General features: G+C 39.7%; 1 protein-coding gene across 11 annotated transcripts in view; it reads left to right on the top strand.

Moving 5' to 3' along the window:
- Window positions 1-20,268, top strand: part of RPS6KC1 (ribosomal protein S6 kinase C1) — a 93,543-nt gene that overhangs the window by 11,613 nt on the left and 61,662 nt on the right. For 9 of the 11 annotated variants that reach the window (XR_012652467.1, XM_075042673.1, XM_075042672.1 and 6 more), the window contains 4 exons: window positions 6,830-6,945; window positions 9,568-9,661; window positions 14,073-14,132; window positions 14,945-15,307. Coding sequence is in view for 10 of the 11 variants with exons in the window: in XM_075042673.1 (XP_074898774.1) it covers window positions 6,830-6,945; window positions 9,568-9,661; window positions 14,073-14,132; window positions 14,945-15,307 (633 nt within the window). In the remaining variant the exon portion in view is untranslated. Of the gene's footprint in view, window positions 1-6,714; window positions 6,734-6,829; window positions 6,946-9,567; window positions 9,662-14,072; window positions 14,133-14,944; window positions 15,308-20,268 lie in introns of those variants that run through there. The other 2 variants (XM_075042681.1, XM_075042679.1) reach the window with 2 other exon arrangements.

Raw genomic sequence — 20,268 nt, 5'->3', positions numbered from 1 at the left:
GGATTTGGGGCATTTTTAGGTGTGGTTTTAGTTCCTAGGGCGTGGCTACGATGTTATTTCTGTCCAGGATTTCTTTGGTGGTATTTTTTTGTGTACATGTACTGCATGATTTTCAGTGGGTTTTCAAGGGTTATTCAGCATTTTTTTTCTGTCCAGTATATTTGGTGTTTTTTTAGCATGCATCTACCACATGCAATTATTGGGCATTTTAATGGGTTTTTAAGGTTCTGAGGTGTTTGGCATTTTTTTTTTTGGTATGAGTCTACCATGTGTTCTTTTTTTTGGTGTGGTTTTTGGGAAGGCTTTTCAGTGTCTAAGGTGTTTTGGGGTTATTAAGGCCTTTCTGTGGTGTTTACAAGTTGTTTTAGTGTACTAGTTGTTGTTGGTGGTGTGTGGGTTTTTTTTTGGTTTTTTTTGGTTTTTTTTTTTTTTTTGTTAAGCATTCAGCCTGTGTTTATCATTTTTGTATGCACCTTGCATGGTGTTTAGTGTCCAGCCTGTTTGGCATTTGTTTGAACGCATCTACCATGTGCTCTTTTTTTGGCAATGATTCTGGTGTGGATTTTGCATGTTTTCTTGGTGTGGGTTTTTGTTCAAGTGTTGCCATGCTGTGTTTTGCATTGCTGCCATGGTGTTTTGAGCATCCAGCATGTTTGGCGTTTTTTGGCATGCATCTCCCATGCACTCTTTTTTTGCCAAGGTTTTTGCACCTTTTTTTTTTTGATTTTTTTTTTTGTTTGTTTGTTTCTGAGGCATCACTACAGCGTTGTTTTTCATTGCCATGTTGTTTCTAATGTTTTGGTGGATTTTTAAATATACAACACACAGCATTTTTTTTGCTGTGCATCCATGACATGCTTTTAAGTGTTTTTAGCATCCAGCATGGGTTTTGCCTTTTTTTTTTTTTTTTTTTTTTTGCATCCTGCTACTACATGCTTTTTTGTGTTTTTTTCCCCACATTGTTTTAGCATTTTTAATGTTCAGCATGTTGGTGGTTTTTGGTATGCATGTAGAGCATGCTTATGTGTGTATTTGCATGTTTTCCATGCACTGTGCCTGTTTTTCATGTTTATTGTCATACATGTTCTTGCATGTTTTTTCCATGTGTTGTGCATGTTTTAGCATCCAGCCACTGTTTGGTGTGTTTTGGCATGCATCTAGCTCCAATTTTTGCAGGTTTTGTGTGTAGCATTTTTAGCAGTTTTAGCCCTGTTGGGCATGCATCTAGAGTGTATTTTCCCCCATTTTTTCTCTTTGTCTTGCGTTAGCATGTTTTAGCATCCAGCCTATGTTTTGCATTCTTTGGCATGCGTCTATTGCATGCTTTTGCATGTTATTCTCCTGTGCCACAATTTTAGTGATTTTTAGTGTGTGGTATGCTTTTGGTGTTTTTTGGTATGCATCTACCACATGTTTCACATGGAAAAATGTGCAAAAACATTTTTAGCGTTTTTGCATGCTCTTAGCATAAGCTTTTGTGCAATTTTGTGTGCCCTAGCATTTTTTCATGGTTTTTCTGCATTTTTAGTTTTTTTTTGTTGTGTGGTGATTTTTTTTTTTTGTCGTTGTACTGTTTGTGGTTTTTTTATATTCTACTTTTTTGGGTGTATTATGCTTTTTGGCATGTGTTTTTTGGTGTTAACTATTACTTTGGGATAGTCAAGCCTGTCAGTTTGGAAAGTGCCAAAACTGAGGTTGCCTAGTCAGCCTTTTTTCCACCACTTTGTGTGACAGCACTATAATACTGCCCGGGGTTATAGTTTTGTAGTGGTGTTTGCAGGCCCTCCTTTGCCTTGAGTGCCGGAGAAACTGCATGAAACTCCCCTGGAGACAAAACCTCAGCCTGGAAAGCCCAAATTTTCCTTTCAATGTTTCAGAACCAAATACTGCCACTTGTAATTTTTGCTACTTAGTGTTTGTTTTTGATGACTACTGCATGTAGGCATGGCACTGAGATGCTTTAAAGAATACACTAACATAAACAACTTTGAAGAAGTTGAAGTTAATTTATAACCCAGGTCCAGTCTGCCCCTACAGCTTTAGGGGAGCCCTTGTCTTAACCTCTTATTATTTGGACCGGCTAAGTGAGAGGCAAGGAAGCTGGACTCTGATGCAGATTTCATGGTTCTCTACACAGACCTTGGTAAAATTACTAGTTTAAATTGTCTTTCACATCAGCTAAATTGTATCCAACTTTTATGTAATTTTATTTTTGCTTATTTATGAAGTTGGAAGTAGGGTAAGTTTTGGTGCTATGTCAGAATTTGTGCACTAATGGTTAAATAGAGAATGTATTATTAGTTTCATCCTGAGATCATTTTATATCTGATTTACAGAGTAGATTGCTCACTGGACAAATTACTTACAAAGCTAATATTTGCAAAGCATAATTTAATTTCAGGTAGAAGATAGGGTAGCTATTCATAGGGGAGGAAAGAGAGGGTTAAAGAAAAAAAGAAAATCAAAGTGGAAGAGAATACGGGCTTCTAATATCTTAAAAAAATTTAAATTGCCAGAAATGCAAATCAGCTGTTTTTACACTAGCTCTGTAATCAAGGGAAGAATTGAGTGAAATCCCTTCTGAAAGACATCCTTCTTCTATTGTATATGGTGAACAAAAGTGACTGCAATGTACATTGTAAGAGAAGGAAATCTACAGAAACATTCAATGTAGTTATTTACAAAAAAGGTCTTTGAAATTAAAACTAAACCAAAACAAACCCCAATACATTTGAATGAAGCTGAGCCAGGGAAGAATACAGGAAAGAGGATGTAATGTAAAAACAAATTTTAAATGGCTGGTATATAGCTGAAAGGAACAGAAATGTCTGACTCTTCAATTTAAGAATTATTTTTCTATTTAAAGCTTAAAATTTTACTGTGTATCCTTCCCTCTCACTTATAGATATATTAAGTGCTGCATGTTTTTGTACTAGTATATTTTGTACTAGAGGAAAAATGTAATCTTAGTAGATTTTGAGTTTTTGACAAACTTGTGTTCAGTCTCATTCAGTTAGTGGTAAGCTGCAAGGTTCATCTCTATTTTTAATGGAGCATTTTTGCAGTGTTTCTTCCCTGCGGTGATGTTCCACTTGTGGCAGCTTTTAAACTAGTTACTAATTAGCATTGCCAGTAGTTGCTGGCAACTTGTTGATTGGGAGGGCGGGGTGTATGTGTGTTTTAAATAATGTATACATATCGTTTTGCGGAGAGTACACTTTACAAAATGAGCATTGGTAGTTCTGACAGTTGAACTTACTTGTAGTAGAAGTATTAAACCTGAGCAGAATCTCAAGTGCAGCATTCAGAGTTTCAGGAGATGGTGTGGAGAACTGAGATGTATTTAAAAAACAAATGGGTCATGCTGTGCTTCCGTGTTTCATGCAACCAAAGACTTGCCACATCTGCAGAACTGTATGGCATTGCACGTTTTACATCACAGGTTTTGATAATTATAATGTGCATGTGCATGTACTTTTATGCTGCTACAGTAGAGCTGCTCATATCAAAGCATGAAACTTGTTATGGGTGGGAAAAAGAAATAATCTCACTTTTTCTGTACTTCACTTGAACCTTTTCCACTCATAGAGAAAACATAACCAACTTGAGCATGGAAATGTAAAATGTCCTAAGAGATCCAGCTGTGAAAACTTCTCTGAATTGCTATGCAGCAATTATGATACCTATTTCTGGGAAGTGATTACTCTCCTACCCTAATATGCATGAACATAATTTCTTCAGTATTTTCAAACTACTTTTTTTTGTTGGACACTTTAAGTATTCCTATATGTTGGCTATACATGGCATTTTACCAAAATACTGTTAAATCTGTACTCAGCATGTCTTGTATCTAACAACAGCAGAAATGTACTCCAGTATAAAAAATACCCCACCCTCCCCACCCCCCCAACAAAAAGAAACCAAAAAACCCCAGATATTGATAACTTGCTAGCAGTGAGTCAGGAAGATGATTCACAATATAAAACTCAGATAAGGATACTTTTTGAATTTGAAAATACCGAATGAAATGGCATATTTAAGAATTGGACGTCATGTACAGTTGTAAGTCTTGTGAGAAACTGAATCATGTACACAAACCTTGCTAGGTGTTTTATTGTTCAGATCTGCTCCACAAAATGAATTGTAGATTCTCTTTCCAGGAATTTACATTTGGTTTCCATGTATGTAAGAAATTTTGAAGGGATAATTGCTGGAGGAATAGCAGAACTGTGCTAATGCATTTGTTATATGCTAGAGATTCTAGCTGACACTTCCTAAAACCCTGGAAAGACATGATCCCTATAATGAAGTTCCCACGTGTCTGAGAGATGTAAAGAATAGTGGAAATAACATTGATTTAGATGCAGGAAGACTTACTGACAGAAATGTTTGAAGAGTCAGCTGGGTATCTAAGCACCTTTGAACATCTGATTGAGAAGGGTGATAACAAAAGTGTTGAGCAATACAATATTGCTTGAAAGTATGAAAGAAGGTAGAGGGAGAAGGAGTTAGGCAGGGTTGGCTGGGAATGAAACTGCCAGCAAGGTGCCAGATAGTCTGTGAACAAACCAGTACTGAATTATGTTCTTCCTTCCCCCAAAGTCCTCTAGTTCTGCAAGTAGTTGTCCTGGTAGTGTATCATGATGCTGATGAGCTGGAAAATGTGACAGTGACTAATGTTTCAACGGCTCTGTTCAAACATGTATTTTTTTAATTTTTTTTTTTTAGCTCAGCTTCCTAAGAAAATAAGGCTTATGTAATTGTGCTGTCAGAAAGTCAAACTTCTTACTCATGTGGCTAATATCAGCTAAATCTGAGAGGGAAGGTGGTTGCAAATGTAATTACATTTCTGTGAAGTCTGTGAAATGGCAACTGAGTAAGAAGGGAGGGTGTGCTGTGGTGCTTCCAAGGGCCAGGCAGGCTCAGCTCATACCCGTGAATTTGCAGCTGCCTGGGCAATCAGTGAACGTGTGCTGGTCAGCCTGTCAGCGCTGGTCCTGACACGTCCTGTCTGGTGCCCGGTGGAAGTATTAAGAAGATGTGGATGCGGAAAATTATTTTTTGTGGGGTTTGATGACGGAGTAGATTGGGGAGAGAAAAATCCCTGGGAAACCAGGAAAAATATCTTATAGAACTACTTGCTTTGCAAAAGTTACCTGTTTCTGGCCTTGTTCGGTGTTTACTTCTTTGCAGTTGATTTTCTCTTTCATTATAAGAGTGTTCATGTTATTTTGTAGATTCATTTAACTGGCCTATGCTGCTGTGCTTTGCTGAGGGAGGTTGTTTTTTCGTGATGTTCTATTTTGTGTGGAATGAAGCAAAAGCCCTAATGCACCACCAGTGTTGCTCTGAAGACATAGGAAGTTTGATGTGCAGTTTAACAGAGCCTGATTTCAGTGTTACCACTCAATGTGGTAGCATTGCCTTTGCCTTCTTTCTGCTTGCTTATTGCTCACTCTTTTGTATGGCTGCTAAAGTTTGTACAGCTGAAAGGGCAGGGTGAACAAGTCACGGAACTGATCCAGCTGAAAATTAGCCCAATGATGTCTTTCCTTTCCTTTCATGGAAAAATAACCTCCAAAAGCTTTGTTTGTGATCTTGTGAGTATGTGTGTGTCTTTCTAGTTTTATTTTCTTTTTTCCGGTACCACATGGGCAGGAGCTATTTACTTGAAGAATCTCTGGAAAGAATCCTGCTTTGATACTTTCTTCTGGGATTATTTTTTTGCTTGCACTGAGTATAAATGAATTTTGCTTCTGTATTCAATGTTTCTTTTGTGCTCTTCAAAGGTTAATGCCACAGAGCTGTCACAGGTGGTTCTTATTTTTCTGGTCATGCTGTTACAGCAATACTGTTTCTTGAACTTGTCTTCCCAGTCCTTTTTTTCCCTCTGTATAGCTGTTCCAGTATCTGTTTCATTCTCCTCCAATTATTACTGTTAACCTCTGCCCTTTTCCTTTTGTAAACTTGTAACTGTTTCAACAACAAAGTGATGTTGATATGAAAAGCTAAAATAAGTTGTGTGCAATTGTGAAGAATGTGAATTTAAGGTAGCAATCCAAGGGTTTTCTCCTGAGAAGCAAATCTCTTCAGGTGAACTGTGGGATTGTTTTTTAAATATGTTTTTTCTAATTGGAATGTCTTGGGTGCTGGGTATGGAGAAGGGAAGGGTCATGCATTTTAGTAAATGAGCTGCTTCCCAGCTCTGCTTACCTCAGGGAGATGAGACCCTGTCTGTATGGAACTACTTCAGAGGAAAGCTTCAGTGCCTGGTAGCAGGGCTTCACTATCTCCCCTATACTTTGTCTCCTCCATAAATGGCACCTTGGAATTGAGGATCTGTTTGGGGGCTTTTAGCAATACTTCATTTACTATCTGCTCATACTGTGCGTTGTTCTTGAGAATACGTGAAGATTGCTCAGCTCCTTACAGGATTTGGGCCGTAATCAAGGCTGACACTGAGTGGCATATTGTCAAATTGTGCAAGTATCATTTATTGTTAGATAACACTGGACATCCGTTAGTGTCTCTTGGCTAATCAAGACTGTTGCCTCACATATTCTTACGATGAGAGGGCAAAGGATTCTTGTTGTAGCTGCCAGCTTTCATCATCCGAGTGGATTGCAGAAGACGGGACTCTAGGGACAATTGAGAATAGGAAGTTTGAAGATTTGCTATGTTCTCCTGAAGCATTGGAATGACTTTCATAGACTCAGGGCGTTGTCTCCAGAAGGTTGCTTTTGTCTTGTTTTTTTTTTTTGTGGTAGTTATTATTGCAAAATAAATGTGTAGTTTTTTCTAAAACTGTAAATCTATGTGTCTGTTCCAGGGCGATTTGATGAAACTGTGATAGAAGAAAGAAGGCAATGTGCTGAAGATTTGTTGCAGTTTTCTGCCAATATCCCTGCTCTCTATAACAGCAAACAGCTTGAAGAGTTTTTTAAGGTTTGTTAGTATTTGCAGAAGTATTTGCTTCTTACTGATATGAATAAAGTATAGTGCTGATTCTGTTCTACTTTATAAACTGCGGAGTGACAGTGAGCTGATCCGACATGTTTTGTGAAGTGACTGGGAGTTTTCCATTCACTCTAGAAATGTGGCTTTAAAAAAACCCCTGTGCCACACCTCTACAAAGTGGGAAGTTTTACAGGAACTTCGGGTGAAGGGATTTAGAGTTTGTTTATTGAATGATGAGCAAAACCTGTGATGTTAAATTCGGGGGTTCAGTGGGGAAGTAATAAAAATATTGTTACTGTTTCTATACTTCATGTAGATGTTTATAGTTTCCAACCAAAGGAAGGAAGACTGTCTAGACTCTTCTTATGGCCTCTTATGGATTAAGGTCCGTGATAACAAATTTGGCATATAACTAGTCAAATGTGCTGCTTGTACAGTGTGGTGAGAACCACTCTTCCAAAACATATTTCAGGACAATACATTGGTTCGGACTTTGTCTTTATTATATCTGAAGCAGTTTGTTTTCAGTAGTTCCTTCAAACCTCTTTATTTTCAGTAGCTTAGTCCAACATTCTGCAAACACAGGAGCATAAATCTATATGTAAACATGATGGTAACTCCCTGGAATTAAGGAAATGCTCATCTGGCTGAGGTGGGACTTAAGTGTATTAATGTGTTAAGTATGTTTAAATGATACATTTGCAAAAGCAAAATTACAGCGAAGCTTAAAAATCTTCACTTGTGTTCATGATGCAGTGATGCAGTTATTGCAGAGTTCTTTAAAATACTTGAAATAATTTTCTTTAAGCTTTGGCGGCAAGAATGAGTGGGAGACTGAGTTAGAATCTTTGACTTTTCAGTTTATTTGCATTTGTGCTTTTTCAGTTCTTTGGAAATACTTCTGTGGTTTTGGGTATTTGTTCAGACTTCTCTTCCCCTCCTTTGCTTAACAAAAGTATTAGTTTTAGCCTTCCAGTGGACCTTTTCTGGCTTTGCAGGGGAATGAATAAAACTAGAAAGACGTTATTTTTTGTGGGAGCAAGTATATCTACAAGGGGAGTTACGCAAGTTTAATAATTAGGGCTCGTTAGCTGATGTTGTATCATGTTTTCCTCTAAGAAAGCCTTAGGTTTTGATCAGTCACCAGCTCAGACCGTGTCCTTTAGCTCTGCTCACAGGTGGTTTTGTTCCTTTTCAGATTTTTTGTGCAAATAGCAATGGAGAGAGAGACTTGGACAATGAAGTCTTAGAAACAACTGAAGGGAGTGCTGTGTGTATCTATGTGTATTGGGTCTGGCTGAGATGGAGTTAATACTCCCCACAGCAGCCCTCATAGCACTGTGCCCTGCATCAGTAGCTAGAAAGGTGTTGATAGCACACCAGTGTTTTGGCTACTGCTGAGCAGTGCTGGCACAGCATCAAGGCTGTCTCCCCAACATTTTTGCCCTCCCCTCAATGGCAGGCTGGGGCAGGGCAAGATCTTGGGAGGGGACACAATCAGGACAGCTGACCTAAACTAACCAAACAGATATTCCATACCATATGATGTCAGCTCAGATATAAAAGCTAAGTAAAGGGAGACAGAGGGGGGGCATTTTGTCTTCTGGAGCAACCACTACACGTACTGAAGCCCTGCTTCCCGAGAAGCGGCTAGACATCGCCTGCTGATGGGAAGTAGAGAATAACATCATTTGTTTTTTTTCTTTGCTTTCGCGCACGCGACCTTTGCTATCACTGTATTAAACTGTCCTTATCTTGACCCACGAGCCTTTTGTTATATTTTCTCCCCCTCAGCTGAGGAGGGGGAGTGATAGAGCGGCTTTGGTGGGCACCTGGCATCCAATCAGGGTCAACCCACCACACTATGTACTATAGACTCCAGAAAAATGTGCTGGCTAGTGTGAAAATGCACCAGGCTAGTTCAAGACAGGTTAGCAATGCCCGTTTATAACACTGCCTTGGAAATGGTGCAGTTTCTATTAAAGTTGCATGGAAAGTGTGCACCTGAGATGCGAAGCAGAGATTAAAAAAACCCAAAATGTTTAGGTGCTTTCTAGTGCAAGTAAGTGTCCCTATTGTTACTTCACTTACCTTTGATTCCTTTCAGGCTTGGGAGGGAATGATGTCTTCCTTATATGCTGGGATGGCCTTGTCTTCCCTGTTTGTCCAGGCTCGACTACGACTGAACTCAAGATAGTGGGTCATGGGTGGGAGACTAGTCTGATGGACTAACACTCCTGCGTGAGGGACTTGCTGAGTTTGGGAACACCACTGAAGGGCACAGACTGTAGGTACCACAAGAGAGCAGGAGCATTGCTGTTCTCTCTCTGTTAAACTCTGGGGTTTGCAGGCAGACCTGCTGCAGCCTGTATGGTTCAGGACTCTGAAGCTGCAGTAGGCTAACTGTTTAGATACCTAGACTGTCTGTGGCAACCAAACTAAAAGACCTTGTTTAATTTTGCAGGCTTATATGGTTTAATTAAATGCATTAACTCTAAAGTAATGGAGCATTCACTGATGAGGAAATTTAATTTTGACTATCACTTCTATATAATGAGACTTTCCATAGAGCACAGCAGCTAAATAATTCCTTTCCCTCTTTCTTTTTAGGGTGGAGAGGTGCATGATGGGTCTGAACTGATTGGTCCTGTTGAGCCTCTGTCCGATTCTTTGACTGACAACCTGTCTGACTGCAGCTCCGAAGGTTTGCTTTCTTTTCTCATGTAACCTTATAGCGTGATCTGTTTTAAAGCAGCACGTAAATGACAAGTGCCGTATTTGTAGGAGTATTGGCATCCAGTTTCTGTTTGCTTGGTATGACAGAAATGCTGGAGCTGGGATTAACAAAAGAGAAGTTGGGCTCAGCAGAGCTCTATCTGCACTGCTGGAAGTTTGCTTCCAACAGGAAGTTTTCTGGGAGTTTGTCTGGTCTATTCTAGAAGTCCTAGTGCTCTATTGCTCAAAAAGAACTGCTTTTGGTGCTAACCGAACTGAACCCTCTGGTTTAAATGTACGTAATCCTGCCTGCTTCCAAAACATTGGGCAAACAGCGTGGTAGTGTTTGCTACTAATCATGAACCAAGTCTCAAGCTGTAAAAATTCGCAGAGAACTTTAAAACCATTTTGAGTTTGATAAATAAATACAAAGATGACTGTCTGAATTGCCTGGAGCATGAAAAATAGGTCTAAGATTTGAAGTGCCCCATACATTTGAGTGGGTTCTCTTTCAGCTGTTCATGCTCTGGGTGTCACCATGTTTCCCGTGCTTAGTAAAATCCAGAAGAGAGTTGGTATTGTATTTTAAAAGTTAAAGTATGTCTTCTGGATTGAGCATATGGGAGCGGTGAATGTTAAAGCCTTCTGCAGGGCTTGGGGAGACAAGCAAGTTGTTTAAATCTCTTAAGAAAAAATGCTGGCAGTTTTTGTTTGCTAAAAAGAGCTCCCTATTCTTGAAAGTCTGAGAGGTTGTGTGTTAGAGCCAGTGTGTGCTATGTTCAATTGAAAACTGGAAATCCCTTTCTTAACTTGCTCATGTTTTCTGGTTGTGCTATGCCAATGGAAAAGGATGTGCCCCTTTTCCTGTGACTGTATTTTCTTAGCACAGTGTAAAGATGCACATGCTGGCTTGGATACTATGTGTAGAGTAATTTTAGTGGCACTTCACTTGCACTAAATAATAATATAGCTGTAAGGTAGCGTGAGTCAGCCCAAACAAATACTGTGCTAGGGCTTCTTGCCTGCCTCTGGAGGCTGAGCTAGCTTAAGCATCTCTGTGTATAATCATCTGCCAAGTACCATGCAATCTTTTAGATATTTATGTATTTCTGAGTTATGCTTGGGTCCTTGTGACTTATAAGAAATACTCTTCCAACCCTAGAAATTTTCCTTTGGAATTGTCTTACACTCATGCATAAATACACATTATTATAAAACCACTTAAGCTTATTTGGGAGGGTTTTTTTTCTTAACTGCTGAATTTCCTTTGGTCTTTCTGGCATAGAACTTGCTTTGGTAAAACTCTGCTTGAATAACAAGAACTGCTTGTGTTTTCTAATAGTGGTTGGTTTGTTTGTTTAGTTTTTGCTTGAGGTTGTATTACTTGCCATTGGGATCTCTCTATGTCAGTAACTTTGTGCTTAGTTGTATAATATGTTCTACATGGGCAGTGAGTTTTGCATTTTGCATTTTATTTTGTATGTCTTCTATGATGTTAGTGAACTAATGCCCTGACAATATTTTGTTCTGTGAAGGGAAAGGTATAGAGCTGTTTAATTTCAGAGGGTAGTTATGATAAATACCAGTGATTAGTTTTAAAGGGCACTATTTCTGTGAAATCTAACATTCCAGATTCTGACAATGTGCTCACTTTACACTCTGCCTTATAAAAGAAAAAGTGCTTCTAAAAATGCTTAATATGAACATTTCTATTCTTTATTCACGAGGGCCTCATTTTTAGAACACCACCACTTCTTTTATGTAAGATAAAATATTGAAAAGAAAAAAAATGCTGTAAAGTAGAAAAAATCTTTGATACCCTTCTGAATCGTGCTGGAGAGCTTTTAGAGGATACTTATATCAACTATGAGCACAGGATTTCCAGATGCCAAATGTGACTTGTTTTGTGAAGTTATGTTTTCTAAAAATCTATATGTCTTCCAGCTCATATTTTCTTATGTTTGAAACCAAATTGTGGGGCGGGGGGAGAGACTAGGGACAGAAGGAAACATCTGTCTTTAAGGCCTCTAGATGGCAGTGGCAATACTCGGCTCCGAGTCCTCTCCCTGCCTCTCCTCAGGGCATCCTGCCTGCATCTAATTTTTCCGAGTCTGATTATTGCAGTTAACTGTGACTAGTTCACTGTGTTAGTTTTTGTGAGCATTCAAGGGCCTCCACGTAGGCACTGTTCGTTCAAGCTGTTGTACTAAGAAGTATCAAACCCATTCCTTAACAGATGCTGATGTTTGCTTGTAAGGGTGGGTTGTGTTTTCTCACTTTTATCTGTTCTTTTCGGACAAAGTTCATTTTGCAGAGGTGTGCACATTAAGGGTAGAAAATGAAAACTGATGGTAGTAGAAATGTTTTTAAACCAGAATAAGCAATAAATATCTTGCTTGTAAATGCAGTTTGGCAGTTCATGCTTTCATAGGAACGTGCTTTTCAAGAGGCCAGGTTACCCAGGTGTTCCACCAATTCTTGGAAAATGCGTTTACTCCTCATATACCCAGTGAAATTGCACAAGGCAGAGACAAGTACAGGAATTTATATTCAATTTCAGCATCATTATACTCATCTAATATTCCTGACAGTCACTGTCTTCCTCTCTGTGTACATGGGATAATGTTCAAATGTCCAACTTCCCCTCCAAAAGTCTTTCTATACCAATCACCGATTTCTTTCAAGGAATTCACCAGCAAACTCATCTTATTATTCCTGACACCCCCCCCGCCCCGTTTTACCATGTTCACATTATCTTCCCAGAAATAAGCATATGAGGTTCAGACTCTTCCTACCCCTGGGGCTGACTGGAAGCCCCATGACCGTGGTTGTGTGGTGCCAGACCTGGACTCTAACCCTGACCTTAAGCAAAGTTTATTAGCTCAGGCTCTGTACCGTGCTAGCTGTGTTCATTTCTGGTCAAGTTGGCTGCAACAGAAGAGCAAACGTGGTTTTGTTTGGACTGTAGGGAGGAGAGCTTGGGTCTGTCTAAAATGTGCTGTGTGGATGTGCCCTAATTCATCTAGTCTGGGTGGTCAGCACACCCTTCCCACAGACCCCCAGCTTTTCCATTCGCTCTCTCTGTCTGCACCCTTTGTTTGTCAGTCAGCTCTGCTTCCACCTATACATTCCCTAGCTAGCAATTTCTTGTCACTGAGCAAAATAACTTGACTCCTCTAAATGTTATTTCACAAATTCTCAGTCTTCCACACCCAAATTTGACATTGCTGTCCCTAAATTGGGCATGTGAATGGCCCATTATTAATAAGCTAATTAATGAATCTTCTGTCTTCCTCCAACTGCTCTGTTGTGAGGTTGCCTTCTTTCTTGCAGGAATTGGGGCTGCACAGGCAGTTTTCTTCTCTGCGTGGATACTTTGCTTTATGTCCCTCCTCTGAAAAGATCAGGAGCATTGTCTTCCGTTCACCCTGTCCCCTCCTCTCAAGTAGTCTTGAGTCACTAAGTATCACAGTCCCTTGCTTTTCAGACGAGTGGCTGGTAATCTGTTCTTCTTTGTGTCTTTTTCCTCTCACTCACGTTAAAGGAACTGCTAGCTTTTAGAAAAGCAATATTTCTACAGTGCATTCTTACTCCTTTTCCATAAATTGTAAACTCCCTCTAACTCTGTAGTTGCAAAATCAGAAGAAATTTCGAGTTAGTTGCCTTTGAGTCAGCTCCTTGCTGCTGCTGCATACTTTTTAAAGATAAGTCAGAACACTTTACCTGGTAATGTGGATAAACTCTTGACTGTCGATAATACAGAAGAAAACAAGCATCAGGTTTTAGCTCAGAATTTACTTTCTCTGTGTGTACAAACAGCTAAATGTCTTGACCTTGTTGCCTGTTTTATTGCCTCAGTGGATACATGTGCCAAGGTGATAAAACAAACTGCTACTTGATATCCAGGTGGCACTGCCAAATTCGTGGCTCGCTCCATATGTCTCATGCAGGGTACTATTCTGGAATGACATTTTTGAAACTGAAAGCTGGCTTTTTTTTTTTTTCTTGGTGTGTAGGTCCCAGCTTTGAAGGCTCTCCTGTTTTAAGTCTCCTTAGCTGTAAATCATCTGAGCAGTGAGAGATAGGGATTAAAGTGCTGCTGCTATTGAAATTAGGTGAGTTGGAGTGCTGAGGTTTGAATTAGCCCCCCACCAAGCAAGCAACTGTGTTTTGTTTTTTAACCTCGGAGGCAATGAGAAATGGCAAATCTAATACTACTATCACAATCTTAATGGTGTGTTACCAAATGGATATCCCTGATAGCCGGTCAAAGAGCAGTTTCATATTATGTACTTTTACCTGTAGTAGGGTCATGCCCTTTTATTTTGATGGCAAGCAAACATCTAATCTGTGGTACAAAAGGATGTCAGAAACATTTTTGTCATTCTTGTCCTTTTCAGTTCGAAAGGATTTAAGTGGGCTTGATGATGTGACACTTACGAGCCAATCAGAATGTGGAGGTGAGATCTAGAAGTTGTTTCTGTTACATTTGTGGAATTTAAATTATTAGAAAGTCATAACTATGAGTGAATGCTTTTCATGGATGATAATCCTTACAGAAATGGTATGTGTGTAAAATATCTTTGTTGCCATTTATTTCCAAGTAACCCTGCTAAGTTGCTGTGGTCAGCCTGCAGTAAGTATATGTACTTTTAGCTTATGGCAAATGTAAAATAAAATGTGTTAGCTCAAATTTTGGTGAAAGAGGTGTAAGCTAATTAATTTTACCACATGTTAGCAATGAAAGAAGGCTATACATGGTAGATGTGGGTTAGTGCTGTGTGATGCATAAGATGACAGTAACTGTGTTAATTCAAACTCCTAATTTACTGGGTTTGGGATGCTTCATCTTACTGATTTAAAAAAGTATGTTGGGATTTCTTGAAACAATAATTTGGCTCCTGCTGATTGACTTTTCTAATAGCATTCACACAGAAGGGGTTAGTTTTGTAATTTCCTGGAGCCCAACAGTGAGCAGACTTTGAAAGTTTAAGTGGGGTGTTAGGTGTTGGTCTCTTCATTCCCAGTATTAAAATGAAGACCAGTTGCTCTGTGGAGTTTGTAGCTAATTTTAAAGAACATGTTTCTATAGGTACTAAAAAATAATTTTTAAGACAGCTTTACGTGCAGGGAATTTCTGTCCACAAAGTCTCAGAAAGCTGCATAAGTGAGAAGAAAGCTAAAATCTTTGGATGGGATAAAGAATTTTGGTGGTTCCTGAGGTATATGAGAAATCTAGAGTAATGCATGTCTTTCTGACTGTGCTTTTCAGGCTTCTCCAGTGACAGCGACCTGATCTCTCTAACAGTTGATGTAGACTCTCTTGCTGAGTTAGATGATGGAATGGCATCCAACCAAAGTTCTCCCAGTAGAGCTCTTGGCCTTTGCTTTACTTCTGAACCCCCAGTACAAAGCACAGTGGCACCTCAGCAGGAGTGGAGCAAACCCGAAGGAGAGAGGGAGAGCCATAGTTTGTTTACTGGAAGCTTAAAACCCAAGCCTGGCAAACAAGATTACTTGGAGAAAGCAGGCGAGTTGATAAAACTGGCCTTGAAGAAAGAGGAGGAAGAAGATTATGAAACTGCCTTCAACTTTTATAGAAAGGGGGTTGATCTGCTTCTGGAAGGTGTTCAAGGTATGCATTTTCCCGTTATGTTTGCCTTTGGTTATATGTATTGTGGCATTTCCTTAGTTAACATCAGCTTACTGTGTTGCAAAGAGGTGATATGAAATGCAGAACGATGTGTGCTTGCCTTTCATGTGCTTGATAGCTGCTGTGCATGTGAGAGAGAGAGAGAAATCTTTCTTTCTGAGACTGAATAATAATTTAGGGTCTCATCTTCCAAGTGCCCAGTATCTCCTCTTTTAAAATTGCAGCACAACCTTCGACTTGCAGGTAAGTAGCAAAGTGCTCCACTTCTGCCTCTTTCCTTTTTATTACCTAGACATTAATTAATATGTGGCACTTGCAGCACTGTTGAAACATTATTTAATTTACATGGTTAAGTGAGGATTAATTATCCCCATTTTACGCATGGGGAGAGGCAGACTCAGGTTAACTTCCCAGTCACAACAGGATTAGAACTATTCTTGGCTCACAGCCTCTTGCTTCTTCTGCTAAACTGTTCTCCTTTCCTAGCTAAAGGGTGCATACAAACTTACATGCCTGCACTGCTAGAGGAGAACAGGATTTATTTTTTTCTTCCAGAAGACTTTGGTGTGTCAATATATGTCTGCGAAAGCTGTTGTTGTTAACTGACCAGATGCAACTACATGCAAATTTCTGCGGAGTCTCCTTGCACCTTGTCAGTCAGGGAACAATTTTTTTCTCCTTCCATCTCTAGTTCTTGAGAATCTAGAGTGGTAACCTCATATATTTGCATTTTGTCCAACAATGGCTTAAAACTATGAAGGACAGGAAAAGATTTGTTCTTTCCTGTAGTGGATTCAGGGTCTGTGTATTGTGCTTCTGTTCCACACAGATCAAATGAGTAAGATTAGAATTGTGGCTTTGTTTGATGGTATATAGCACAGTTGCATTATGCTGCTCTAGATCTGAACTTAAATGCTAATGTACCAAAGCACACAGAAGCAGAAGCCTTTGCTGCATCTCAGTATGATGCTCAGCAGTGATCCAGACCCTCTGAACAGTTCTAGGAATGGAAGTTATCTGCTGAGCTGCTTTAACGGGGCCTGGCAAAAAATAACGGATAGGTTACTGATGAAAACTAGAGGTATGGGCCAAGATATGTGCATAGCCTTTGTTCAAAGTGTCTTTTTGGCAAAAGTAAACCCACCTCTTTCTTTCCAAGTCCCAGTGATGTCAGTAGGGTTGCTGCTTTGCCGCTTGTTGTGGCTTTTCAATAGCATCCTATCTTTCCTTGCCCATGTTGTCAAAATGCTTTTCATTCTTGATGTTGAATGTGCTGGCAGTCCTTCTGTTGGAAAGCCCATCTATTCTTTCTCTGTTAATAGACTTCTTCATAAACTTGTGTGCCATTTAGTTATGGTCTTCTGAAGAATATCCTGTTTCATCATAACCACTTCTGTCTTCTCACTGTCGTGCAAGGCTGCCACGATACAGTTTTAAACTGACAGTTCAAGTTTCAGCTTCAAAAAGCTTTCTTGATTAAACAGTTTCAAACTGTTAGGGCATGAACACAAGTCAGGCTATCATGCATCATTTGAGCTGCAGTAACTATGCATGCATACTTGAGTTGTGGCAGTGGTTAAACGTGTTGGCTTTGAATCCATGGTAATCCTTATGGCAATATGTTTACCTTGAAGTTGTGAAAAGCTTTTCTTGCATATGTTGGATGTGACTTGCTCAACTGATGCATACTAACTTGTTAAACTAGAGTGGGTTGAGCTTTTTACTTACATTTGCTAACATTTCCTCCAAGTACTTTTGCTTCTTTGCTGTTGACTAGCTACTCATCCAGCTACCTCAGATGACTGCTAATCCTTTCCTTTCGCCCACTTGTATCCATGCTTTTCAGGCTAGGAAAAAATTCAAGGAGTCTTAGAAAAGTATGATATTCTGCCCTGTTTCCTTGATGCCACTCAGATAGTACAGTGGGGGTTATTAATAAATTTATAGTGGTGGTACTTGTGGGTGGGTGGGTGGGTGGAGGTGTTCCTGATGGATGAAGAGATGTGTAGCCAGCACCTGCAACTTCTTCTGTGCAGTCCTTGACATTGCATCTGTACAGCACAGGAGAGGGAATAACGGGAATGAGTTGGTTTTTAACTGGCATCTTATTCTTTGGGAACGTAAATGTACATAGGCTAGTTCCTAGCAGTCTGCTATTCTTTCTCCTTTCTCTGTTACCCTGCATGGCTGTGAAGGAAGCAAATGAATGTTCGTTCTCTGCTGGGCACTTACACTAGATTTGGGTAGATCCAGCTAATTTTGTGTCCTGTTCTTTTTGGAGCTTTTGCAAGCTGGCAGGGAGACACTGATTCCCTCTTTATAATGACAGGGCTGATTCAAATGCTTTCCTAAAAGTATATGCCTTCTCAGGATCTGTGAGGACAGTAAAAACACCCCCAAAATCATGAATAACTACCTGTACCATACTTTCTAATCTAGCTACTTTGTGAGGGTGGTATGTTTAGCATCGAGATGTGAGTATTCACTGTATGTTGCAATAAAAACCCACCTTAACCTAATCACTTCAGCTATTTAAACACCCGTGATTATGTATTTCACGTGGATAACAATGTGCTCCCTTCAAAGATAAGGATGGTGCAATTGTTACAAATGCCTCTGGTCTTCTGCCATTGATTATTTTCAGCCTATTTTGTCTAAATAAGCCTTTGTAATATCTGAAAGTGAAACACAGTATTCACGTATACTTACACAGGTATAAAGTGACATTGCCTTTCTGTGTACAGCTGTTGCAGAATGTGTGGCCTCTCTAGAATGGACTGGAAGTGGCTTTTGCATGTGAAATGGTAATACATATTTTTGCCACGTGGTGGCACCAAGAAAATAGAAATTGACACATAAAAATTGGAATCAGTAAATGTAACCAGTGTACCGGGGGAAAAAGAAACATCATCCGTCCTCTCCGTGTGAAGCTTATCTCAGAATTACCTCAGAAATGTAACGTCTCTAAGTTGATTAGATGTATCTGAAAGATAAGGGTGTCTCTGTTGCCAGCTGCTCCTTTAGGTTTGGTACAAGATCTCACTACTTAAGGCTGCCTCATCAGAATCGTGTACGAGTAAGTTTATTGCTGCAAGTTTATAGACTTATGGTATTTAGGTTGAAGTAGCTGGCTTCCATAAAGGCAGTCAGAGCAGACTTGAGTGTTATGTTCCTGATGATGTTCCGGATCTCTGAACTGATGGCACTAATGATAGATGAGGCAGGCTTTGCATATGCTTACACCAAAGAAACGTCCATCTTGACTTTGGTTTCAGCTGTGTGTGCACGCTTGCAGAAGTATAGCTGTGTTAATTATACTGTGCAAGGTGCATATGTATTTTCCTCTGCTAGTCTCTTGCACAGTTTTAGTACTAAATCTTTTAATGTCCTGTTCATAATCCTGCCAAAAAGCCTAATACACGTCACGTGGGGAATGAATGCTGTCTGCTCTCTGAGAGGCGGATGTATACCTTGGACTCTGGGTACCTACTTTTTATACATCTTGGGCCTATTTCTGCTCTGTAGATGCATTTAATATTACACATGTTTGTCAGTGGGAAGGAGAACGAGTTCTTGGACTCACAGTAGAGCCCTTGGACTGCCACTGAACTACCTGTACCTCTTGTACCTCCCTGTTTCATTTATACCAGAGCTCCCTTGTGTGCGGTGAGAGGGAATAGCTGCCATCATCTCGTTTTTCCTCTGAATATGTACTCTTTTTGCTGCCCCTCTTGTGTTTTCTGGGCATTGCTGTGTGCAGGATTTTGGAGCTTTGGAAGGCAGGTCTGTAAGGGTTGTGTAGGATGGTTAAACAGTTCTGCAGGAGCCGAAACCTTCTGGGATTAAAATCTTCTGCCTTTTTAAGCATACTAAGTATATTAACTGATAGAAACTTGGGCTCACAATTACAGCTGTTCCTTTGCTTTGTTAGCGTGTCAGAGCACTTTGAGGTCAATGCATTGCTTCAGGCCTAGTGATGGAAAAAAATGTACTAATCAATAGCAAGCCACCAACTTCTAGGCTGGAAGTTAACTGTGTTTTATGCCAAGTAGTGCTTTCCCTGACTTTGGTGTAGGGCATAGTTTATGTTAGGAAAAAATAGATCAGGAGGCTAAAATTACGGAAAGAGTTTTTTGTAATAAAGGGGGGAGTCCTGTTTGTATAAACTGCTCCTCTTTTTCCAACTCCATCCGTTTTCAAGGTATACCCATTATGGATCTGGGGTCTGAGCTGTGTGATAAACACAGAGTTAACACTATTACTTATTGCTGGGTTTCAGTAACTTCAGGCACATGATGAAGCAAGAACACTTCACAATATTGTCAGTCTAATTTGTGTAGAAAAGTACAGGATCTATTCCATGTGGTTTAGAAAGCAAATATGTTCATTGCTGGTCTGTTACATGCAGGGCTCCATATTACACAGTAACATCTGAAGGAAGATGATCCATTTACTATGTCAGAGATTTGGGGTGTTTATTCTCACATGTAGCAGCTGTGGCTGGGAACAATGAATATTTATTTGTTTTAGGGGGCTGGTTCGGCTAGGCAGCATGGACCTTGTTGCATGAAGTATGTGATTTCTCTAAAGTCACACTAGCCACAAGCTGTGTTCCAGGTATCTGTGTTTTGCGTTAGGTATCTACAACTTGTAGATAAGCTGCTGGTGTCTTTGAAAGCAGGCTGCGAATGTCAGTTTTGCACTGCTCTGTGCTATTTTAATGTTTATCCAGTAAACAGAGCTGGAACAAAAATTACACAAATTACTGGAACCTTGCTAAAATGACTTTGACTTTTAACCCAGAAATGCATATACAATGAAATGCTGGGAATACTTTGGACAACTAGATGATATTTTTGGATATACTGAAAACAAACCAACTTGTGTCTAATTACTGGGATTATGATGGGCTATGATTTGAACTTGTGATGGAGCCAGGGATG

This window comes from Buteo buteo, chromosome 12 (genome assembly GCF_964188355.1).
Source record: "Buteo buteo chromosome 12, bButBut1.hap1.1, whole genome shotgun sequence".
NCBI classification, from domain to species: domain Eukaryota; kingdom Metazoa; phylum Chordata; class Aves; order Accipitriformes; family Accipitridae; genus Buteo; species Buteo buteo.
This window is presented reverse-complemented; position numbering and strand designations above follow the sequence as displayed.